Below are 26714 nucleotides of genomic sequence, written 5' to 3'. Positions count from 1 at the left end.
AACTCTCATCTACTGAGTCACGTTTCCAAAAATATAATCAAATTAATGCCACCTGTATTAGTGTTTTCTTGTAATCTAGACACTTATTACAAAATAAACCCTGGGTCATTAATGACTAGGACTGAAATGGAGGTAGCAGCTGAAAGGAAAAAGGCTGTGGACTCACTGTGATTTCTCAGAAAAAGCTTACCAAAAATTCCTTTTTATTAAGTGAATTTAAAGTTAAACCTTAACTACTCATTTCCAGTGGCAATTCAGGCTAGCTACACATACTTGTATATAATATCTTCAAGTTCTTCATTTGTCAGATGTTACAGAGGCCGGAGGAAATAATTTTTAAAATGGAGGTTCGAGAGGAGAAGAGTTACTTTTCTGAACAACCAGAAATATAACTGTATTACCCTCTTAACCTAGGCTCTGTAAAAATGTGTCAAAAAGTATGAGTTTTTATGTGTGTTAGTGGTAAGCTTCTCTTTGCATGCCCCATTTTCCCAGCTGAAAGGACACAGCAGTCTGTGGTGGCTTGTTTCCTTGCCTTCTCCAGACATTTTGGAAAGCACCCTGCTTGCTTGTGCCTTTTAGTGTAAGACATACTATGTAGAGGCTGAGGAAGGCATGTATGGAGCTTTCTTTTCCAGAGGCAGCCTATGCAGGCTTTCTGTCCTTTTTTTTTTTTTCTGTGCTACACTTTCTGCTTCTGTTAATACAGCTCCTATTCAAAATAGACCAAGGGAAATGCATAAAGGTGCAAGGACAATGCAGAGTTGTGTTTTCTTGTACTTTTAAAAAGATGAATGGAGTTCCAAATCTCTTCAGGATTAAAACAAGATTATGATGCAGATCAGTAGCAAAGGCACTGTTTATATTATTGGCTCTAACAATTGTGAGAGAAGAGGGAAAAGGGAACTTGGAGGCCAAGGAAGGGGAAAAGGCTCCATGAGGAAATCTTTCTTACCTGTTCCACAAGTGGTGCATTTGTTAGGTTCACTTCCACTGCAGTCCAGGCAGGTATGATGGCACAAATGACATTGTCCTTTGAATTCAAACTTTCCTCTGGGGCATTGCATAATGCAGCGACCATCATCAAAGACTCTTTTGAGGCAGAGAGGCATAATTACAGATTTAGCAATTACTTGTTCTTTAAGTTTAATAGAAACTAACAAGAAACCCAAGATATTTTCCCTTCACTTTATTCTCAAAAACAATTTTCCTTATCTTATTTGTAGTACTTATTAAGCATAATGTCAAACATATTTTGAACCTGGATCTTAGACTTCAGAGATTAGATTTTTCTGGGAAAAAAATCACCTTTTGATAGTGTACCTAAATGTCCTCTACCACAATCACTGCTGTCATCACTTATGTCAGAAGGAAAAGAAGACTTAGGCTTTCTCTGTGAAGGAATGATTTGTCTGTTGAAGTTTTTTATTAGTTTTACTTTAAAGGTTTCCTGTGAACAGTGCTATGGCTTCAGTAAAACAACTTTGTACATGAAGTCAAACTTCTATCTGAATCTTGGCCTTTAGGAGCTGTATTATTTAGACTTTTATATCTGCAAACACTTAGAAGTTTTGCTGCTAGATGTTCTCTTTTTACTAGGTAATGAAATATTTGCTACAGAATCCTTTTGTCTGATGAAAATTTCTGGTCCATTTTTCACTGCTACTTAATGTCTATGGGTTTTAATCTGTCTGGAAGAAAATTAGAAAAGCATCACTGAAGATATGATTGTTAAAAGAATATAAAACAGCTTGCCTAGAATTTGACAATATTTTCTTCCATGTTTAACTATTTTGAACTGTCTGGTATCTGAGGACTTGGGAATCAATTTTTAGAGAAGCTGAGCACCATTCACGATCTTAGTACAGATTCCGAGACTATCAACTTGTCTGTACACTGAGAGAACAGTAGGTATTCTATAACATTAAGATAGTGTATGCTTCCTTGGAGGCAGGCAATGGCATTAGAAAATGCCTCCAATATGCCTTCATAAATTTGAATTGCTATAGTCATCATCAGATTTATTCTGAAAGAAGAGGAGAAAAATATCTGCAAAGTTTAAAATCAGTTTTGTCAAATATTTTTTGAAACTATTTAAAATTTATCATGATTGGAAAAGTCTAGCCTTATATGAAGCGTGAAAACAGAAGAATAGGCCATCATGTAAACAGCCTTCCTGAAGTACATTTAACAAAGAAAACTTGGGAATTGATTAAAAAGAATTGTGAGGCTCAAGGCAGGCTGCTGGAGGTAATCAGGGAGAAGCTTTTATGTGTATACAAAGTACTCAGCAAAGATGTATCTCTGCTCTGGAGTCTGACAGTAAGATTTCAGTAAGATTTTCTGATTTCACAGAAACCAACCTGCAACCTATGCAGGTTGGGTTCTGTGAAAATGGGACAATGTGGCCGAAGTACTGAAGGTAGCAGGGCTATGCTTATATAACATGCAAATATTACTGTGTTCTACTACCTGTTCTGACTGTAATGGTAGCCATCCTTGCAAACAGCTCACATAGGGGAAAAATACATTTTTTCTCTGGTTTATTTTTTTTTTTTTTTTCTTATAGTCCCTAATGGAAGACACCGGGAGTTCAGATCTTGTCACTAACCTTTGCAACATAAACATACAGTAAATAGATGGATGAGGAATTCTGTGAAAATCAGTTTGGACAAAATACTACAAATTCTACAATTTGATACAATTGTGGTAAAATTGCTACATACTAAATGCAAAATAACACAATTCCATGTTTTTTTAAAAACAGGTAACTTCATTTTGTATTGCCAAAGAAGATGGTGTGACAGTGATTTTGAAATGAAATAAGGTGACATCTACTGCTGAGTTTTCACAAAGAATAGGGATTGTTCAGTGTTTTCATTTTCACTTTATTTTCAGTAATTCATCCCCCATGTCTTTTCATCCTTTTCAAAGAGGAAAGGCACTCCCCTATAGGAAAGCAGCACTGCTGATTTGTTTTATCTATTGGCCACTCTGTCTAAACCAGACACCACCTGAAGCTCTCAAGAGCAACAGGATTTAGGATTCTGTTTCAATTAAATAGGTCTATTTCAGGTACATAATGAATCATGTCCATTGGAAGGATGTACTCTTTTGCCTCTGGATGAGATTTTTCTTTGTTATTATTTCTTTTACTACTGGCCAAGCTAATATGACTTTTTCTAATAGCTTTTAAAATGTGCAAAGGAGAACAGAAAACTTTTATAAACCTTAGATACCAAAATTGAAAACTGTCAGAGGATTTGTTATGGGAGAGGCAACATCAACCTTCCAAATGGTCAGAGACCTCATTGCTGCAAACATCTAAGCGGTTTTGCCTAATGATGTTGTTCTTTACCTTCTTTGTTTTGCAAATATCTCTCTGTAAAGCTCACAAAATAGGTTGCAAGGAAATACACACAATCTGATTTAAATGCAATTGTGAATCAGATAAATCCAGTCTGCAGCACAAAATTCTGTCCAGATTTCCTGTGCTAATGCCATTTCTGACACGATACACCTTAATTTAATAATGTTTTCTTAGTGATTAATTTTTTTGGACTCTATTGGTCCTGGTGTGTCTTTCGTTTGCGTAGTCATGCCATAGATATCTGCAGGGTAAACTGCAGGATTGAGTGGGGATTTTTTTTCTATGCCTTACAGATTACTGATTCTGATTTCATACTGGTGTAAATATCAGCTGGCTACAATGAAATCCAGTACAAGAAAACCAGACCTGTCAGTGTGAGAATAAAGATGATTGGTAGGACCTGAGTTTAAAACCAGCAGACTCCTGGATTAGGTGTGAGATGACCTAAACATAAGCCTCTGCTCTGCAGAGTCCTGCAGAAAACCTTCTTTCTATTTCTAGTCACATTTTATGGGAGGTTAGAAAAATCAACCTAACTTAAACCTCCTTTGTTAGAGAGCAAAGCTCTAGTGCTATAAATATCTTCTGAATTACGTGATTGCTAGCCTGTGTCCATATTCATGTCTTGTACCAAAATCGATACCTGTGTACAACTACAGATGCCCTAGACTCTAGCTGTTAAATATGTCACTGTTGTGATCCTAGCAATCATGATTTTGAGAGGATGACAATGAAAGAAAGACTATTCTATGTATGAAAAGAAATTTTTCTGTATCTGTGGGAATCATCTGGCTAAATGTCAGCTGCACATGCAGTGAACTATCTTTTTCACATAATGCTTGTTTTCTCACTTGCTCTAGTTTTGTTTGTCCTAATCACTTCTTGCTTCTTCAATTGACTCCACAAGCTAGTGCTAAAGACCATACAGCCATTTCTCCAGATGATGATGCCAGGTCTTTGTCCTACACTGTGCTGGGAGACAATTACCTTGTGAGTGGGCAGCTGATGCAGTTGTCTGGCTCAGGTCCAATGCACTTCTGACAGGATGCTTCACACAACTGACATTTTTGGGAATCATCAAGATACTCTCCTGGCAGAAAAAAAAATAGTTTACTTCAGATCAACATCTCACATAAAAAAAAAAAAAAAAAAAAAAAAGCAAAAATCCAGATTGGAAATTATAGTAAGTAAAAGGAATTAGAGCTGTTTGAATTACTGAAATGAGCACATTTCCCTGTAGTATCAGGAAAACAAGTGCTGGGTCTTTTGGTGAACCAGCATACTCAGAATTAGTAGTTTCTAGTCCTTATTTACTTTCTTATTTATTTATTTACTTATATTTTCCATGTGACTCTGACAGAGTCATTCTTGTTCAGATTAATGCAGTTGTTTTGCATCAGTTCAAGTAATGGGAGACTTTAAGATTCACCATGCAGACTTATATCAAAACCAGTACTACCTAGGTGTATTTATTACCTAATGTCCTTTGGTGGAGCTGCAACATGCTCCTGATGGCAAACTGCAGCATAAAGAGTGGGCTTTCATGGGTGTGGGGTATGCTATGTGAAGGGAAGGACAGCTTCAGTTAGTCAGAGGCATGTTGGTGTTTCCCAAATCTCCAGCTATAGCATCTCTTATCCTCCAAGGTTGCTGCTGGAAGACTCCACAGTTAAAAAACTTAGGGTCTTGTTTAGGCTGAATGAAAATTTTGAGCCCAAATGCCTGTTTGGACTTGAAAAATATATGACTTGTTACCTTAAAACTGAGATAAGGATATAAATACTTCCAGTACTAAATACTGTGGCACCAAAGAGCAAAGTTTTCTTCATTATTCACTAAATATTAATTAAACTATTGGTAGAAACAAGTAAGCTATATGCTTCATAACTCTCAGAGCAGAAGTATTAATTAGGTAACTAGCATGAATACTATATCTGTGTGCAGCATTGTGTGGAGACAGCAGATTGGTTTATCATGCAGTTTTACAAAGCTCAAGTTTTTTTTTAATGTCAATTTATTATGGGAAAGTTTATTCTGAGTGTCTATATTTGAAAGAATTGGCTGTTCCTTCATTCATAACTAATGGAAGAGGTTGGGCAGATACTGCTATATAATAAATATAAACAAATATCCATAAACCCTGAAGTCTGTATGGATACTTCAATATGGAGAAACTCTCTCCACTTACTTACATTGCTGGAGGGAAAACAGATTTGGCAAATGTGGTGAGCTTTAAGAGTCAAAATACAAATGTGGAATGACTTGGTTTTGGCTTTCAGTTACAATGAGTTCCTTACATTGAAGAGCAAATGCACTGTATAAGCAACTATTGCTGTAAGTGTAAAATGATGTAGGAAAGAAACATTTTCTAAAATACAGCAATTTACATTCTCTGTCCTTTGAGTTTTCTACACCTTATCAATCTGTATTAAAAAATTTTACAATAGTTGAAATCTCTGTTATGAGATGTAACCTAGGATAGTACTTATGCTTATGTAACCTAGGATAGTACTTATGTATGATAGTACAAGGGGATGGGAACAGTATAAAGGCATACCAACTGGAACATCCAGCCAACAGTGGGAGAAAGCTGAGGTACACAAAATGTAGGTATAGATACAATTTTCATTTTGTAAAGGCTGTTAGTCTCCCGAAGAAAGGGAAAACGTAAAATGCAAGCCAAAAGCCAGTGACAGAGCCACATAAAACACAAAGACAGCGCTCCTCAGAAGCTGCTCTGGGATTAGTGGTAACTGGGAAGAAGCTCAGAACCGGGAGCAAATGAACAGTCTCTTGAGATCGGGGAAACAAGTATGTGTAAGCATACACACTCACACATTTTTATTGTTCTCATTATCCAGAAAGCATTCAGTATATGTATGTATTTACACGCATTTATGTAATCCCACACATGCCCATATAGGCAAAACCTTGAATTGCGTATTGTCATACGCATAATGACGTATGCAGATTGACATAATTCAATGGAAGTGGTGTAGCTTTTAGGCAGTGCAGGACTGTATCTTGTATAGTAGATTACTTCATAAATGACTGATTATAAAAACGTTATGAATTGTACAGCTGTTTGACATAGAACTCAGCAGGATTTTGAATTTATCCAGATATTACTGAGATAAAATGTTGTATTGATGAATAACTATCACAATACAGAATATTTACAATTCTCACTAGGAAAAAAAGACTGTGGCCTGCTGTCTGGTAGATCATCAGGCCATTGACGGATTCGTTTAATGTAGATCTCTTGAGCCTTTGCAATACATATTCAGAGGGTATAACATGGAATGCCATGAGATTTTAAAATATAATTTAATACATATATATACACATATGTATTTGGACAATACACAGCCATGAAAAAATGCAGTATCTGGAGTGTCTTCCTATTACAGGTCTTATGGCTTTGTGCTTTATTCTGCTGGCTTTACATCATGAGGGCAACGTTATTAAATAAAGGCTTATAGAATCATAGAATAGTTAGGGTTGGAAAGGACCTTAAGATCATCAAGTTCCAACCCCCTGCCATGGGCAGGGACACCTCACACTAAACCATGTCACCCAAGGCCTTATCCAACCTGGTCTTGAACACTGCCAGGGATGGAGCATTCACAGCTTCCCTGGGCAACCCATTCCAGTGCCTCACCACCCTAACAGGAAAGAATTTCCTTCTTATATCCAATCTAAACTTCCCCTGCTTAAGTTTTCACCCATTACCCCTTGTCCTATCACTACAGTCCCTAATGAAGAGTCCCTCTCCAGCATCCCTATAGGCCCTCTTCAGATGCTGGAAGGCTGCTATGAGGTCTCCAGGTAGGCTTCTCTTCTCCAGGCAGAACAGCCCCAACTTCCTCAGCCTATCTTCATAGGGGAGGTGCTTCAGTCCCCTGATCATCGTTGTGGCCCTTCTCTGGACTTGTTCCAACAGTTCCATGTCCTTTTTATGTTGAGGACCCTGGAACTGCGCACAGTACTCCAGGTGAGGTCTCACAAGAGCAGAGGAGCAGGGTCACCTCCTTCGACCTGCTGGTCAAGCTCCTTTTGATGCAGCCCAGGATATGGTTGGCTTTCCTCTAATGTTGTTTTGTGATACATATTAGAAAACTTTTTGTTTCTCCAGTCCTTCCCTTTATTTGCCCTCACTGCCTCTGCTTATCCATCAGACCTGAGCTACTAATTCATACACCTCGGCTATGCCAAATCAAATCCTTCCCACATGGTAGAAGTGCTTAGTTTTAAAAGGTTTTTATTATTTCTTTGTTATGCTTTTCATTGGAAGTGCTGTAATTCATTTCAGCTGGGTTGGAGCAGCGCCAGGAAGACCAGTCCTCTGCTTACTTTATCCTCCAAGCTGAAGCATTTTAAAGCATACTATTATAAGAATGTGCACCAGAAAATACTTACATATCAGGCCGTCTGAACTGCAAGTCACACCTAAAACTCTAACTCTGCCACTAAATGTTAACAAAATAGTTTTTAGTGTATATTCATGGAGTTCACACTGAAAACCACCTTTAAAGAAGACTTTTAAAGTATTCCACGTTAGTTTAACTGTTTGCCGTAATTCCTTGTGGGCAAAATATTTCTTTACAAATCTTGCTAGACAAATGCTAGTTACCAAAGCCTCAACTTTTCTTTTTTTTCTTTTTTTTTTTTTTAATCTGTATTTAGATCTGTTGTCTGTCCAACATACGTATGGGGGGAATACTCTAAGCAATTTGTCTCAGCTATGCCTTCAATCAGACAATGCTTTCATGTCATGATCCTCCCATATTTAACCTTCATTTATATCTCAATCCTGTTACCTTGCTACCTTTTTTAAACAAACCCCAAACAAACAGGAACTGAAGGTATTACAGAAATACGGCTATGTTAACAGACATAATGCCTCATAATGGGAAGACTTTAATGTAAAATTTTTAATGTCTCTCTTTGGAAATGTCTTTAGCTGTATATGAGAACTGCACACATGGGCTTAGTTCCTATCACTTCATAGGATGCATTTTAAAATGAGGTAAGGACTATTAAATCCCATCAAGAAGGAAGAAAAACTGAATTGCAGTGAGCTTGACAAGTTAGGGTGTCATAGCAAACTAGAACTGTAGTCTGAGTCCCAGACTAAAGCACGGTCATAATTGCCAGGCCATTGCTATGTCCTTGCGTAAGCAACATTAAGTGTACAGCTTAACTATTTTTAGTTAACTATTTCTCTCCTGCTTTCCAAAAGCTGTGCCATTCATTGACAGCACATGGTATTTCAGGAAACCAGTTGGATGAGGGTGTGAATATCCTTCTAAGTTATGAATGGAGATACACGGTTTTGTGTGCTGGCAGTCATAAACAAATCTTTCTCTTGTAGCCCTCCCGTGAGACTTAGTCACTGCAAGTCATGTATTACTTCCCCATTTTTCTTAATCAAAACATCACATTATCGAATTTAAAAATGTTCATTGCTTATCTTCTATAGCACTGCCCCAGTGGCTTTTCTTCATTGTCAATGGAAAAATGACCTTATTTCTTCCCTTTTGCTCATTTACTTTCATGGGAACCTGATATGGATTTTGTACTTGGGCTTTTGTATGTGTAATCCATAGGTTACAAAAGTTTTACAGAGCAGATAAAGAAACATTGATCAGAACTGTTTTTCATCAATAAGCAGGGAGGACTGAAGGGATTTAGTCTTGAAGAGCTCTATGCTTTTTGCATGTTTGGCCTTTATACATCTTGTTTTGGCTGGCTTGTGGGATCAGCCCCTTGAGTTTTGCTGAAGAAATATTTATCCATAAAGCTTAAGGCCATACAGACTAACCTGCGTATAACAAGCCATTAAAGTTCACCCTGAGGATTCCTCTTGAAGTTGCTTCTTTTTATAGCCCAAAACTTTAATGTTTGATAGATTACAGCTCCCTGAAATAATCTTGTCTCAATTTTAAAAATGTTAGGATATTTTATTTCCCCCCAAATTTTGGGCAGTCATACAAGATTTGATCCTGGTTTCCAATTATTTGTCTAGCTTCAGCTTTCATTCTCCTGCTAATTATTCTTCTCTACTCAGTCATTTTACACATTGACCAAATTTCTGCCTTCCTATCTGGATGCACAGAAGGGATAAAGAAGATACCCTTCATGAGCAAAACTTTGGGGTGTAAAATTTGAGGTGATGAGAGGGATTCAGTCTTCTTTTCAAAAGTGCTTTGGGCAGTGACAAACCTGAAGGCTGAAATTAGGATGTTGGCTCCCAAGTCACCGAATCTCCCCCTTTTGCCAAGGGATAAGGCAGAAACTTGAAAAGGGCTGAACATCTCTTCCCTCAACAGTAGTGTGTAGGGCTGAGTGTGATATAATGATTTTAGGATGAAAGACCCTTTTGTAGCAGGATTAGCTGGGATCACACAGAGCCTCAGGTTAGCTTTGATTGTGACAGGCAGGAGAGAGGCAACTGCCTTTATCAACCACACTATCTTACACAACCCTCTATTCTTTCCCCTGCAGAATAAAAATATTTACATTAGCCAAAGCTGGCTTTTTTGCTGACACAAAGGGATTTTCTCCCCCCTGTTTATTCTGTGTATTTCTTTCTTCATTTCTATGTAGTATTTATACAATGGTTGTTTCAGAAACTCACTGAAGTAAGAGCCCTCAGGGGTACTGAGTGGGCACAAATAGACTCCAGCAAGACATTTTTTTAGCATTTAAAAAATCAGCTTTAAACCTCCATTTGTACTATTATTATTTTTTTAGCATTTTAAAAATAACTTTAAAACCTCTGTAGGTACTAATGATGTGGATGCCTGGAAGTAAAAGCTGTCTGGGATCAGGGTTTTTCCCTGGCCTGTGTGAACACAAAGGTTGGTCCCTGGCAAGGTTTTCAGCTCCTCACCTGGGGCCTGAAATTTGACAGCATTTCCATGGGAAAGTAGGAAACGAAATGGAGCAATCCTGAGCTGTATTGATAACACTGTTCTGTACCCTTCTCACCTCTAGGAGTTGGAAGTACCGTGGCAGTTTCAAAATTTTAGTCTGACAATGGAAAAAATGTGCTTAGCCTCTCCATTCCTGAAGCTTCCCAACTGGAATTCTCCCTGTCTGATCTTGTAAAGCTTCAAATTTCTTGTGAAGCTGAGTGGCTGGGAATTTCCTAAAGGGCAGTGGAATGGAGACACCTGAACCTCATTGAAAATATCTCGTCGTGCTGATAGCAGTGCTTTGGTACCAGGTAGCTTCCTGTGAAATATGCAAAAGAAAGATGGAAGCTGACTGTATACATTGAGTAAAGCTGGTGTTATTTGCGCTTGGAGTACATTAAAGATAGAATATTTCAATGCTGGAGGAAGACACGTCATAATCCAGTGGCAACCAAGGTAGCATGGTGTCTCTCTCCTGTGTTTTACAGCTAGAAGTCTGTAATTTGTATACACAGAGCCTTTCCCTGTCGATGGGACTTCTGCAGTTTGATTTGGGTAGACCTAAACCTGAAATGGGAAGAACTGGATGTCTCAGGGCAGTGTTTCAGTGGTGTTGTCTGTCTTAAACAGAGAAACCCCTGCACATATTTTTTGTGCTGGAGATCCCCAACTTAATCAGGATGCTAAAACATATCTGCTGATCTACCGATTACTGGGCAGATTTCAGCAGGCAAAGTATAGCCCCAACAGGATAAAACAACATAGATTCATACTGCTAATCAAATGCAATTTCTGTTTAGTTTGTGGAGATGAATATTTGACTGAAAGAAATCTGTCAAAAAGACACAAGCTTATCTTCTTGGAAGTAAGAAGCAGAAAAAAATAAGTCTTTAAATGAGAGGTATAATGGATTAAATTTGTGTTCCTATCTGTAACTCTTCGGCTAACTTGATACACTTATGCTGGTGATTTTTCCTTGCTTAAAATACCCCCTGGCTTGTCTTCACTATAAGTATTTCAGGAATAGTCAAGGTAACCTCTTGTCCTGGGTTCAGCACTAAACCACGACACCTCTTTTCATGATTACCCTGCAAAGCACTGTCTGGGTTGTTCCCTTTAACAATCATGTGTTCCACACTGAAGGTGCAGAAATAGGAAATGATACATAAATTCACATATGGCTACAGAGAGGCTTTGTGACACTATTTGGCTATGTGAGCTCTTTGAGCCCTCATTTTATCATTATGGGAGGCTGTGCTAAAGGCAGACCCTGTAATAGCACCATTTACACAACTTCAGTTCAGTATGGCCCTGCTCTTGGAGTAAGAAAAGGGGATACTTCATTTTGGGATGAATATTTGAGTTATTAATGTCTTTTGATAAAGTGGCATTGCACAGAACGGCCACATTACCATGTTCACAAGCACCACGGCTAGCAGCAATTGTGATCCATGGGGACAGGCAACCAGGTGCTAGACTTTCTTTCTAACCCACATCTCAAAGAACATCTGCAGGCATCAGGAGGAGGGCAGTGGGCAGGCCAAGGACAATTGAAAATAGGAAAGATATGCAGCATTATCCTAATTATAACTAAATCACATTAGTCATGCTCCAGTAAACATTCATTGGTATTACTGATTTTGCATGATGGAACCATTAATTCTCCTTGGGTAAATAAATATTCACTGCCTGTCAATGTGGTAGCTTCTCTGCCAATAGGCTGATGGGAAAAATAAGTACTTCATCAGCTCACTGCGTAACACCATAAAGCAAAGATGTCTACTGTTTTGTGACGGGACAAGACTTTTTGCTTTGAGAAGTGATGTTGTTTTCCCAGAAGACCTTCAACAAATCCATCCCCCAAATGCTGAGAAACACTGATAAATAAATGATTATACAAGTGGCATTCTTCTAAGCTGTGCTTTGCCCATCTTTGGCAGCAAACTCATGATCTGCTCATAAAAAAAAAGAGATGTAAAATATCCCAGCCTTTGGTGTGGCACTGAGAGGCTGCATTGTTGCTTACCGGAATTACTTTTTTTTTAAATGCTCACAGCCTTCTCACCACAATAAGCTCTCCCTTGACCACATTTCTCATGCTAGAAGTGAGAATTGGCTCCATTTTTATGCAACAAACATTGCTTTGTAATCCCGAAAGAAAGTCCTTCCAGAATTGTTTCATAGTGAATGTGGCTATTAAAATACAATTCTGTGGTGGTGTCTGCAACCCTTGCATAGCAGGTGAATGTTACTCTGGCAATCTCTCTGGCTTTATCCTGAGGATTTCAGTACATTTTCCCTAGTGAGACCCAATGTTACTGTGCTCTGAGACTTCACAGGAATGTCCCAGGACTTTAACAGATCTGAATACTGTTTACTCATCAGTGTGGAACCAGTGGTGGAAATGCAGCTGTTGGTTGCACTTAGGACTGGTTGGTTGCAATTCTAAGGTTCAGAACCTTATGCTGTTCTCACAGACACTGTGTTGCTACCCACAGCTCTTTAGTCCTTCTAATGAGGAGGATTTAAGCCCCAATACACTCTCATGACAGGTGGTAGTAAATAATCAGATAACCAATTTCATAAAAAATTGAAATCTCCCAAGATAGTTTAACTAAACCAAACAGAAATCAGTTTTTCCCCTAAACAAAATCTTCATAAAAAATACATTTTCAACCTTTTTTCCTCCATACATTGAAACTGCACATTCTGAAGAAGCTTGTGCAAGTTGCTGGTGTAAGTTTCTTTTTGATGAAAACTTGACTAGAATTTTTCTTTGTATGCTGTAAAACCTTTTAATGCTTTTTTAAAAATACTATGCACAAACAACTAATGGCAGAACTTTTCCTGATTCATTCTGTACCAATGACATGAGTATCACATACCCAAGATAAATATAAGGCATGGTAAACGATCACAGACAAGTTATTGTTCCGCAAGTTGTACTGCAAATTGAAAGCTTTGACTCATACAAGCAGTCACTTTAATGTCTTTACAGGAAACTTGAATTTATAACAGGGCTTCTTACAGTCATTCAGTTTATTAAAAAGTTTCATTAAAAAGCAGCAGATAGTTACCTAAAGTGGCCACTAATACAGATGCTTTCTCTGGTTGTGATATGAGTATTAAGAAGATTAACTTGGTCATCACCAGTTACAAGTCGTATTTAGTGAAGGGTGAAATTGCTGTACTTAGCTCTAGTATCTCTGTCTATAGTCTTACGGTCTTCAAGGTTCATACAGTCATTACTTGACAATGTCGAACAAGCAGAAGCCCTATTACACAATATAGTCAGTAGCAGGGGGTGCCCAGAATTTCACAGGATGGTGGAAAGCTGCAATCCCAATGGAGACTGGGGTAGTCTGTAAGGTTTCATATGAAAATCTTAATTAGAAAACTCTGTTCTTCAGAGAGGGGGAGCTTGCAAAGCCTCCCCAGAAAGACGCAGGATGTGCCAGTGTAGATTGGTGTGTGGGCAGGCAGGGTCTAAGCAAATTGCTACAGAAGCTGCTGGTCAGAAGCATAAGGTTTCCATCAACATATCTTGGCAGGTGTCAGATTTGCTGGTCCCACAACACTGGTGTGTGGCTGAGGTGAAGAGCTGCAGCTAGAAAGGGAGTAAAACTGTAATCCTATCACAGAAAAGGAAACACTTGTATTATAAAATGATGCCGTCATACACCAGGCTTCTGCAGGATGTTCTGAAAGTCTGGGACATGCTAATTTTTTTTTTTTTTTCTAGTGTTAGCACATGTATGAGATTTCTTTTTTTTTATCAAACCTGTCATTGTCTTTGAGACTTTGAGGAAAGAAGAGGTCTAGTTGGTGTCTAGTTTTCATTTAGATTTAGAATTCCACAGGGATTCTCCTAAGCATACGTGAACTGGAAAATACTTTACCATGGACGTGACATGTCTTTACTAGAAGAGCATCTTCAATCTGTCACTGCTTTTTGATTTGTGATATAACCACAGCAGAAATCAATTAACAGATCTGGGCTGATGCCATCCATGGTCCTTTCAGAGATGGAGAAAAATACCTCGTTTATACTTCACAGATTCTGAACTTCCTAAAAAGATAACTCTTTTGCATGCCAACAACAGTGTCAAATACTGAACTACTCACCATTGAATTAGAGAGATCGATCACCTAAGAAAACTCTGCAGCTGGGTACAAACTAACTTCCTTCAATTGCAATGCTGTTGCTGCAGTGATCCTCTTGAACAAGGACTAACTATAGTGCTTCTTACAAATTCTGCTTGCATCTGGCCACTGCTATTAAGGCATCATAAATAAAAATGATCAAAGAGTCTGAGCTGACACCAGGAAGTGCTGGTTATCAGTCTAAAACTCAGTTCTATGCTTACATGTCTATGAGACTTCACAGCTCATTTATGGATACACCCTGTAGAGCACACTTCTTTGGCCAGAGCTATAACAAGCTCTTTGTCTGTTTCTTACTCAAAGAAGATGAAATCTTGTCTATCAAAGACACCATGATTCATTGAATTTCTCATAAGGGTTGGAAGATAAAGGCGGGGTGTGAGCTGAAAGAAGCCTTTCTATTGTATTGGTGTAAGGGTTAGGCCAAGCTTTTTTGCAGGTGTGGTCTCACCAAACAGCTGCCAAGAATGTGCCATCCCACCTTATTCCCAGGATTGACAAGGAAAATGAGAACGACCTAACCCCTTGTTTTGGAACCGATAGGGACAATAAGATGTTTAAAGCTGAAAGATGTTTTCTTTCAGAAAATTCTTTATACGGCCTCAGTGAACCTCCTCAAAACATCATCTGAATATATGACTTCTGGGGTAAGTCGCCACTTTGGTCTCCACTCAGGTCATGGGAGGAAGTGGGAAATGAATGTGAGCATCAGCTAATGCTGATGGAGGATCTCACTCTGGGGTCACAGATGAGTCTACATGGAGCCCTTTTTGATCTAGTGGCCAGGACAGACATCCTGCTGTTCTCAAGTGGCAGCCTGGGGTTGTGATCTGAGGTATACTCGACGTGAGTACTGGCACATGAACAGACATCAATATCCCACTGTGTAAATGACCATGTACGACGGCAAAGATGAAACCTTCCTCCTAAGCTGTCTGAGCCAACAGGTAGTTACACATTTCACTTTTTAACACTAAGCATGCAAGAGATTAGACTCATCACAAAGTCTTATAGGTCAGAAAAAGCCGACGTTGTTACCTGCTTGGGTTCAGACGTAGCTGTATTGCTACTACACTAAAGATGTCCTCCACAAAACCCAGACATTTGTGCAATCATAAATCCATCACTTAAAAAAAAAATCCACAATAAAATTAAACACCCTTACCCTCCCAATTTGTTTCAATGAATTGCATATAGTGATGTATACCGTAAAGCTACCTGTGCCCTTCAATAAGGGCATTTTACATACAGTTTATCAACATGTTTTTCCAGACCAAAAGAACAGGAATTTAGGTTAATTTAATAGAAAAAATAAAATATGGAATAACATTGATTTTGGCCAATATCAATTACAACAGAACTACCCTATTTTACAAATAACAACTGATCATTTTACACATGTACAGTATTTTTCAGTGAAAATGAATTTGGATATAACAATGTGTCAGTTTTTTTAAAGAAAACAAAGTTTTTAATTTCTTCTCTATAGTAGTGTTAGAGACATTTGTAAGTATCCAAACAAATTCTTTACAATCCATTACATAATTAAATCTCAATTATGAATATATATTTATATATAATATATATAATATTAACTTAAACTTTGAAAGCATTATGTTCTAGTTAAACATGTTATACTGAGAAATGAGGCAGTACCAGACTAGTAGGTAAACTAGCACAAGTTGAATTCGTTCAGATTTGAATGTTTATCAGGAATTTTGTAACGGGCACCAAAGGAGGCTGGCTGGTCCCCTGTCATACCAAACCAAGTTGTAATAGTTTATCTGCTCTCTGCTAAAGGTGGCACATTATCTCTATAGTTTTGTATTAATTTGTTTGTAAAACTTCCACAGTCAGTTTTGATCCCCTTTATTTTCTAACATTTACATACTTAAAGGCCTTGCAATCCATTTTCTATTTATGTGTCCTGGAAAGAATTTGAAAAAGACACTTTGTATATTTTAAGCTTTATCCCCTGAAAACTATATCTTCGCAATTAAATTTTATGGTTTTTTTCCTAAATGACTGTCTTTTGAACACTATGCTAAGTTAAGCTGAAGATATATTAAACAGAAATTTGTACTGTCAGCCGTGTGCCTAGGTAAAGAGAGAAAGGCGGGAGCCAACTCTCTCACCACCCAGGATGGTTTTACAGTGAGGTAACTCCACTGGCCTCACCAAGAGTATTCTTGCTAAAATTTCTATTGTGAGCAGTTAAAAGCAGATTCAGGCTTATCACGACACAACTGTTACGCCAAAAGAATCACTCATTTATTGCCCTATATGTAATTATTCCTGGAGATGCATTTGGCACAATTATAAATCCAGTCCTGTAAACACATCCTGTCACAAATAGTCACACTGGCATTTACATATGGGCATTATGAAATAGCTCCACATATCTGTATGATAATATCCCCTTTTTTATGAAAGTTACAAGACAACAATAATTTATGAATACTTCTTACATGTTAGCAATGTTTTCTGAGTTCTGAGAGTATACATTACTCTTGCTTATGCAAACCAAAAGAAGTAGTGTCTTTTGAATTTGTTCACTAGAGGAACAACTTCTTTTTTTTTTTTTTTTTTAAAGTTTATTTGAAATAGCTTTGACAATTTAAAAAAATAAAATAAAAATCCTAGCATATCTGTTAATAAGCTAGCTGTCTAAAAATGAAATCTATATGACCAAAACCACATTTTGGGCCAACATATATACATACTGCATGTGATACAAAAACCAGCACACAGCGGAGGAAGTAAGAAAAGACATGTGTGCAGAAATGTTTACTTTCATTTCTTTAAATACTGTTACAAAAGGGGCAGAACTTAGTCCTGCAGCTAATGATGTTTTTGATCCCCTCAGGAACTCAAGTTCCCCCTGTCAATACACACAGCACAAAAAAGACTAATGCATACATTTTTCTATAGTTTAGTTTTAATCCATGTAAACTTGTGTTGTATTCTTAAAACACTCTTTAAACATCTCAAGGGGAAAGAAGCAGGAAAAAAGGGAAGAAAAAGGGCCTTCAAAAAACAGGAATAATCCCAAGGTTGACAGGAAATCAAATCACGAGTTAAAATGTTAATTTTGGCATCAAATGCTTTGGTCACACAATACTGACTCTGTGATTCTGGATGCTCAGCTCTAGACACCCAGTTATGAAAGGTAGGCGTGTTGTAGTTTTTCCATTTAAGTTCCAACAAACAGTTCACCATCTCCCCAGACAAAGAGGCAGGGAGAGAGAGAGGTGGCTTTTTTTTTCTTTTTTTCTTTTTTCCTTTTTCAATAATACAGATTAATCTATAAGTCTACAGGAGCAGGAGGATGCTGGGAGGTGTCAGTTCACCCCTTGTGCGTACATGTTCTGCAACATAACTGCTGAAGCACTTTCCGCTGGCAGAGATTGTTCTTTTTCACCAGCATACAGAATCCTCCCTCGGCCCAGGACTCTTCCGTGGCTTCCAGGAGGCAGCAGCAAGAGAAGAAGGGGAGGTTGAAGGTTTGGAGAGCATGGCGTGTACAACGGAGGAAGGTTTAATTGGTCAGACAGGCAGATTTGGTTGAAGAGACCATTCAGGAGCAGGTAGCAAGTAGGAAATTTGGTCCATCAAAAGGAATTTCAGTCAACAGCATTTTTTTTTTTTTTTTCAGGAAGAGATATTGTGTAGTCCGAGAGGGAATGATTGGTATCCATTTGTGAAAAGGAAAAAAAGATTAGAAAGAGAATAATTAGAAAACAGTGATATTTACAGCAAAGAAATTTGTTCTTAATTGTTATGAATGAAAAGAATAAAACAGTCAAACCAAGAAAAAAGAATAAAACTTTCTCAACAGAAATGAAATTCCTATAGTGTTAGTGAGACTAGTAACCAGTGCTCTATTGTCATCTTCATAAAGAAATGAGGCCCTCTGTGCTTTGTAAATTAACAGAAAACATTCTTCCAAACTTTCCTTGCCTATCTTAGTCTATTGAGAACATGTGCTGTATGGTGGGATCCTGTGCAGTGCATTGCAAATGCCTGAAGGCCCACACACTGGTCTTTCCCTTTCATGGCAGCTGCACTTGAAGAATCAGAGAGACCATGGTGAGATATGGTGTCCCCAGTTGTGGGCAACTACATTTGTATCTGACTGAAGTTGAAAGTGTACAAATGAGGACAGATTTATCCAGCCATATTAAAAGACCAAACTGGTACACCAAATATCTGCACTGCAGAATTCGATTGAGATGGTGGTTAGTCAAAACTCATAGCGTTACACTTCCTCTTCATTTATCCATCTGTATCTCACTTTCTCTGGACTTGCTCTAGATTACAATGACGTGAAAAGGCCTCATGACCAGTACCTATAATGTAAGTTTATGAAAGACAGGATACTTGTCAAAGTTTGAGGGCCTGAATTCCAGCAGGAGCTGTAAAGGTCCATGGAAACAAGACTCGGACCTGCAGCCTTTTTTTTTTTTTTTTTTTTAATGCCTTTGGTAAAATTCTTACTAAAGCCAGCAGAAATGAGCTGGAGCCAAGAGTCATTGTCAGCTTTTTGTACATCTGATGTCAGGTATCTTCCATATGGCTTAACATTGGACTTTGTTCTGGTATGATTTTCCTGTTGAACTGCAGTTTTTGGGCTGCATCTAGAAGCAATTCACATAGTAACATTTTTAGGGAAGCAAGATGTTATCTGAGTATCTCTGTAATTGTGACATTTGAAAGGAATGAATATTAGTGAAAAATTATGCCAATCATATGCAATAAGAATGCTGTATTGATTGCCACAGAAAACTTTTCAGAGGAAAAGTCACACAAGTGAGAGATTTGAACTTTGAACTTTGAACAAGTGGAGATTTGAACTTCAGAGAAAGTTCAGATCACCACAAATTGGGTGCTCCTTATTTCAGAATTCTTTTGTCCTCATTACCCTTTCACATAATTCAAGCAACACTACAGGTATTTAAAATCCTTTCTACTTACCAGCATTTTCACAGTTTAAAGTGGAAAAATAGATAATAGTGATTCCATTGCTACTACATCAGGGTCTTTAGATAAAAACCTTTTGAAAGCAATGGCTTTTGAAAAACAGATAAGGAAGGAAAAGTAGGTTGTTGGCAGGGGGGAAATTATTTTAGGAACATTCAGGTAAAATGGATGTGACGAATCTTGTTAATACATGCACATGTAGCTTCCTCCTTTTCATAAGACTGAAAAAATTAAGACCTTATGTATGCCTCAAATCAAGACTGTAACAAAATAAAAGAAATAGACCAAACCAACCCATACATGTAAAAGAAGATGGTAGTGGTAAAATGAATGTCTTCAGATATATTTCACTCACCATCCTTGCAGACTGTTCCCACCACGCAGACACCGGTGTCCAGGTTATAGCCGCTTGGACAGCTTGTACAGTTTCTTTCTCCTTGACCACTGCAATCCAAACAGCTGGCATCACATCTGAAAGACAGTGACAGGAGTTGGTCTTGTGGCCTCATCACAGGAGCCCTCTTCTGTATTGCAAAGGGCTTGTTTCTAAAGGTATCAACTGTTCTATTAATAATTAAAAGTAATTAACTACCCCTGCCTCTTTCCTCCATCCACTTTTTACTAAATAGCTGTATTAGTCTAGTATTCTGGAACTATGCAGAAGTAATCAACAAAAGCATTAAGCTGATCGTGCATACAAACGTAAGCAAGACATGAGCTAAAGCCACAGGACAAAAACAACTGACCTGCTGCCCAGTCTTTTTCATCAGCCTTCTGCTTCCATCGTATTTTCGTTGGAAGTAAATTTTTTCGTGTGTGTAAAACTGTAACACAGGGTGATTCCCTTCCTGTCGTGAACTCAATGTGAGTGAATAATAAGTGATTCCAAAGGGCAACAAATGGTATTTGTTTAATAAAGAATGGAATGGAAAAAATGTCCCTTCCTTCCACAGCTCAGCCTTGTCCAAGATTTATCCACACATTTGTACACAGAGTCAGGTGAACTTTTCTGGATAGTAGTCTGGTGATACACTTGTGCCATGTTTGTGGAATGGTCCCTGAAAATAATGATTAACTTGTAATAACCCCCACTATTCTGACTATTTTTGTTTATTACTAAGAAACTGAGATCCTCTACCAGATTTATAAATATAAAACATGCCTATGCATATCTACATATATTCTCACTATTCTTTTAAAGTGAAGGACACACATATATGTATAAAAAAAAACACTTTTAGAAGACCTGCATGAATATAGCTCTAAAAGACCAAACCCCAAACCGAAACAGTCTTCCTTCATTTGCATAGCATGCAATACATTATTTTTTGATTTTTTTTAAGTCAGTAGTGGTGTTATGTTCTCATAAGCATTATCTTCTTCAACACAGGAATAGCTAATATACTGCCAAACACCCGACACACATTAGCCACTGATGATACCTCTTGCAGCTTTTGTATCCACTTTCAGTAGAGTGATCAAGGTAATAACCACTACTACAGGACTGCACACATCTTCCATCTTCCATAAAATAACCTTGTGTGCAGTTTATACAGGCATCTACTCCAGCACCTTAAACCAGAGAGAAAATACACTGTATTACTGGCTAGTTCCTTTTATTGTCTAACAGACACCACCTTTAATGGTGGCAAAACCTTATAACTTTAGAGACTGTATTTTTACCTGCCTTTCTTTCAAACAGCAGCATCAAGCAATAAACGTATGTGGCTTGAATAAACAACTACATAATTTCAGTATATGTTTTTCTGAAAGAAATGGCTGTTGGTAGTTCTGAAGGTCACACAAAATATATCATTACATCAAAGAAAGAAAATGGAGGGCATTACTGGAAATCAGAATAAACTCTACTAATGGCAGGGGGAGGGAGGAGAAAGGTAAAAAATAAGAAAAAAAAAGAAAAGCTTTTATACACGTTTTCAATTAGAAAACTTAGATTTTCATGTTAGCCCAAGGAAGTTTGCTGTATTGAAAATATATGCATGAACTGTCAAGAGAATTAAGCTTTTAAATGTAAACAATCCTGTTAAACTGTAAGTGTGACATAGTAGAATATAATCAGAGCTAAAAACATAGAGGAAAGGAAATGATGCAGACAAATGTCAGTGGTGTACCTGCACATGTTGCGCAGGAACGGTGACATGGTTCACATTCTTTACCATTATGGTATTTTCCTTCTTCACAGCGGATAGCACATTTAGTGCCATGCAAACTATTAGAAAAAGGAAAAAAGGACAGTGTTTGGGCAGGTAACAGCAACAGAGGACAACAAGGTCATGCACAAACCAGTAATTATCTTTTAATAAAAGAATAATCAATACCTTAGATTCACCAGATTCCTTCATTGGTAATATTTTATGAATTTAGAGACAACAATCTTACAAACTTTTTGTAAATACTACCAAGTAGTAGGGGACAGGAAGAAAACGAACAATACCAAAGAGTACTAAAAATTCACGCATGTAAAATTCAATTACCCACAAGGTGTTTCTCACAGGGTCAGCATTCCTGTATTAAAAAAATAATGCTAAGGGACTTGTTTACAAGATCTCATGCTTCTCTTGAAAAGACCTGCAGCATTTCCTGATGTTACGCTACAGCACAGTTTAAGAACGCATCCACAGTGAAGGCAATCACCACCTCTTTCTGCAATAGCAGTTTCCTTTGGAACCTCCTAACTGAATGGCAGTTCAGTGTAGCTGGGGAGATTTGTCAAGATTACAGTTGGAAGTGTTCTCCCTTTGCCCAAAGGGCACTTTGAATAGAGCACAAAAGAGTGAGTAACAGAAAAAAAGAAATAGCATAGAGTCACATTTCCGTGCTTCTCTCTAAGTAGCTGTTTCTGCTTTTCATGCTATAAGGTTCCTACAGCATTTTGCTGTTGGGGTTTATGGTTGTTTTGTTGTGTTGCGTTTTTTTTCCCTCTTAAGACAGGACTTTTCTGCCAGGTTTGCCATCTTCAGTAGAACTTCAGCTTTCATCCAATTTCTTTCTCTAAATATGCTCTTCAGCTCTGGGGATTGCTACCTTGAGTGACTGAAAACCCTGTTATACAGACTGGATCCAGCAAATGTGTGCTCAGCACCACTGGAAATTTTCAAGAATGTATATGGTCCCAATTTAGAAAAAGAAAACAAAAATAAGCAAATTAGACATTCAACACATCTAACAACTCCTGCTTTCTTTTTATTTTTCCCCACTCACACATAGAATCATAGAACAGAATCATAGAATAGTTAGGGTTGGAAAGGACCTTAAGATCATTTAGTTCCAACCCCCCTGCGATGGGCAAGGACACCTTACGCTAAATCATCTCACCCAAGGCTTCGTCCAACCTGGTCTTGAACACTGCCAGGGATGGAGCATTCACAACCTCCCTGGGCAACCCATTCCAGTGCCTCACCACCCTAACAGGAAAGAATTTCCTTCTTATATTGAATCTAAACTTCCCCTGTTTAAGTTTTAACCCGTTACCCCTCGTCCTGTCACTACAGTCCCTAATGAAGAGTTCCTCTTCAGCATCCCTATAGGCCCCCTTCACATACTGGAAGGCTGCTATGAGGTCTCCATGCAGCCTTCTCTTCTCCAGGCTAAACAGCCCCAACTTCCTCAGCCTGTCTTCATAGGGGAGGTGCTCCAGTCCCCTGATCATCGTTGTGGCCCTTCTCTGGACTTGTTCCAACAGTTCCACGTCCTTTTTGTGTTGAGGACACCAGAACTGCACACAATACTCCAGCTGAGGTCTCCACAAGAGCAGAGTAGAGGGGCAGGATCACCTCCTTCGACCTGCTGGTCACGTTCCTTTTGATGCAGCCCAGGATATGGTTGGCTTTCTGGGCTGCAAGAGCACACTGAAGCCGGCTCATGTTCAGTTTCTCATCAACCAACACCCCCAAGTCCTTCTGTGCAGGGCTGCTCTGAATCTCTTCTCTGCCCAACCTGTAGCTGTGCCTGGGATTGCTCCAACCCAGGTGTAGGACCTTGGACTTGGCATAGTTAAACTTCATGAGGTTGGCATCAGCCCACCTCCCAAGTGTGTCAAGGTCCCTCTGGATGGCATTCCTTCCCTCCAGCGTATCAACCGAACCACACAGCTTAGTGTCAATGGCAAACTTGCTGAGGGCGCACTCAATCCCACTGTCCATGTCAGCGACAAAGATGTTGAACAAGACCGGTCCCAACACCGATCCCTGAGGGACACCACTTGTTACTGGTCTACAGGCAGACTTTGCATGCCACCAGCCAGCCAGTTCTTTATCCACCGAGTGGTCCATCCATCAAATTGATGTCTCTCCAATTTAGAGACAAGGATGTCGTGTGGGACAGCCTTGAACACTTTGCACAAGTCCAGGTAGATGACATCAACTGCTCTACCCCTGTCCATCAGTTCTGTAGCCCCATCATAGAAGGCCACCAAATTGGTCAGGCAGGATTTCCCCTTAGTGAAGCCATGCTGGCTGTCACCAACCACCTTGTTGGTTTTCATGTGCCTTACTTAGTATGCCTTCCAGGAGAATCTGCTCCAAGATTTTGCCAGGCACAGAGGTGAGACTGACTGGTCTGTAATTCTCCGGGTCATCTGTTTTCCCCTTCTTGAAAATGGGGGTTCTATTTCCCTTTTACCAGTCATCGGGAACTTCACCTGACTGCCATGATTTCTCAAATATGATGGCCAGTGGCTTCACAACTTCATTTGCCAGCTCCTTCAGGACCCACGGATGGATCTCATCAGGACCCATGGACTTGTGCACGTTCAGATTTTTAAGATGGTGTCGTGGTTTAAACCCAGTCAGGTAATTCGTTCGCTCACTTCCCCCCCTTTCTTGCCCTCCCCCTGCTCTCGGAGGGATGGAGAGGAGAATCGAAAAGAATGCAACTCCCACGGGTTGAGATAAGAACAGTTTAGTAACTAAGGTATAACACAAATCACTACTGCTACCACCAATGATAATAATGATAAAGGAAATAACAAGGGAAGAGAATACAACACCTCAGCACCAGCTGACCGATAACTCGGCCCCCAAGCCTGACCAAGCTCCGATCGATACCTCCTCCAACCCTGCAGTCTCCCAGCCCTTCCGGCTAACTCCCAGTTACCTCCTGGGCATGACGTGCTGTGGTATGGAATACCTCTTTGGTCAGTTTGGGTCAGGTGTCCTGTCTCTGCTTCCTCCTGGCTTCCCCTCCTCCCTGGCAGAGCATGAGCCTCACAGAGTCCTTGGTCAGGGTAAACATCACTATCAGCTCTGTTCCCGAGCTGAAAGTCAAAACACTGCACTACACCAGCTACCAAGGAGGAGAAAAATGACTGCTACTGCTGAACCCAGGACATATGATCTCGAACCAGTTCCTCTCCTACAGTGGGCGCAAGGTCTTCTTTCTCACAGTCCCTGCATCTGCCTTCCAAGACTTGGGTGGTGTGGTCAGAGCCTTTGGCAGTGAAGACTGAGGCAAAGAAGTCATTCAGAACCTCAGCCTTCTCCAAATCCAGGGTAGCCAGTTCTCTCGAGAGCTTCCTGAGGGGGCCTACGTTCTCCCTTGTCTGTTTTTTATTTGCTATGTACCTGTAGAATCCCTTCCTGTTATCTTTAATACCTCTAGCTAAGTTTAATTCTAACTGGGCCTTAGCTTTCCTAACCTGGTCCCTAGCTTCCCGAACAACATCCCTGTACTCTTCCCATGCCACCTGTCCTTGCTTCCACGTATTATAAGCCTCTTTTTTCATTTGAATTTTCCTCAGGAGCTCCTTACCCATCCAAGGAGGTCCCCTGGCCCTCCTGCTGCACTTCGTTCTAGTTGGGATGCAACACTCCTGAGCTTGTAGCAGGTGATCCTTAATTATCAACCAACAGTCTTTGGCCCCTCTGCCCTCTAGGGCTGTACCCCATGGAACCTTACCAAGCTGGTTCCTGAAGAGGCCAAAGTCTGCTCTTTTGAAGTCCAGGGCAGTGAGCTTGCTGCACGCTCTTCTCACTGTCCTGAGGATCTCAAATTCGAGAATCTCATGATCGCTGCAACCAAGGCTTCCCTGGAGCGTCACATTTCCAACGAGCCCTTCCCTGTTGGTGAGCATGAGGTCAAGCATGGCACCTCTCCTTTTCTGCTCCTCTATTACTTGCAGGAGGAACTTGTCTTCCACACAATTGAGGAACCTCCTGGATTGCTTGTGCCGGGCCGTACCGTTCTTCCAACAGATGTCAGGGTGGTTGAAGTCACCCATGAGAACAAGGGCCTGCGAGCATGAGGCTTTTCCTATCTGTCTATGGAGTGCTTTACAAGGCAGGTAGCATTATCATGTTTTTATACATGGAAGAACTAATAATTTGCCCATTTTTGTTTAATGGACCAGCAACAGAACCAGAACTGGAATCCAGCTCTTCCAAAACCTGCACAGGACTGTGAGCACTGATAATTCTGTCAAGAAAATGCAGCAAATTTCAAACGACTAGGGAGCCTTGTTCTGCAAGGCACTTACCTGGCACACCCACACAGATGGTGTTTTTCCAAAAGGTTACTAAAAATCAATCTCAGTTTGCTAATATTGCCCAAGAAAACATTAAGATTGGGTTAATTTGTTTTTTGTGGTTTGGTTTATTTTTTTTTTAACATCCTGATTTCTCCTCAGAGTGAATAGACTTGTCTGCTTTCTTCACTGGTGCTACAAGCTGCTGTTTCTGTTAACGGACAGGGAAAGTCAGTTTCCAGGAGATGAAGAAAATGTGGGTATAACTTTTCTATAGCGACTGTGTCCTATAAGGTCCCTAACTATGTCATCTTTGGTCTCCTGGCATATTTGCTCATTCTAGGAACTTCTAGACAGCTAATTTACTAATTTGATTTTTCAGTTACACAGAAGGTCATGCTGAGTGTATTAAAATTCTCCAAAATCTTAACATGAACTACAAATCAATTAACATTTTAAAAGGGAAGCAGATACTCTCAGAAGTAGAGTACATACAGAAGTATGAACAGACCAATGTTCTGATCTGATCCATGCTTTCCTTCTGATTAGATCATATTTTATTTTCAACAGGTCACTTTTAAAAAAAATAGATATTCATAACAAAACTTGTGCAGGCGCTTGGAAAATCTAGATGCAACATAAATACACAGAAATGAGAATTCCTTTACAAAATGTAAAGGAATTCAGCTATCGATGTCCTAGAGGCAAACAACATTCAGCTCTTACTAAGAATGAAAATCCACTTTGATGGAAGGTAAAAGCCCACGTTAAAACATTTGCACAACGCTCATATTCTGCA

General features: G+C 39.2%; 1 protein-coding gene across 4 annotated transcripts in view; it reads right to left on the bottom strand.

The window, feature by feature from the left end:
- The window catches only part of PCSK5 (proprotein convertase subtilisin/kexin type 5), a 268581-nt gene that overhangs the window by 49147 nt on the left and 192720 nt on the right, over nt 1–26714 (bottom strand). For 3 of the 4 annotated variants that reach the window (XM_057432936.1, XM_057432938.1, XM_057432939.1), the window contains exons 18-22: nt 21567–21664; nt 20877–21006; nt 19790–19905; nt 4358–4460; nt 956–1092 (exon numbers count right to left, since the gene is read on the bottom strand). In XM_057432936.1, the coding sequence (XP_057288919.1) occupies nt 956–1092; nt 4358–4460; nt 19790–19905; nt 20877–21006; nt 21567–21664 (584 nt within the window). Of the gene's footprint in view, nt 1–955; nt 1093–4357; nt 4461–16703; nt 17917–19789; nt 19906–20876; nt 21007–21566; nt 21665–26714 lie in introns of those variants that run through there. The other variant, XM_057432940.1, reaches the window with a different exon arrangement.

This window comes from Pezoporus wallicus, unplaced genomic scaffold (genome assembly GCF_028554395.1).
Source record: "Pezoporus wallicus isolate ANWC-B61680 ecotype Strahan unplaced genomic scaffold, APGP_CSIRO_Pwel_v1 contig_2910, whole genome shotgun sequence".
Classification (NCBI taxonomy): domain Eukaryota; kingdom Metazoa; phylum Chordata; class Aves; order Psittaciformes; family Psittacidae; genus Pezoporus; species Pezoporus wallicus.
The sequence above is the reverse complement of the archived record's forward strand: the minus strand, read 5'-3'. Positions and strand labels throughout refer to the sequence as shown.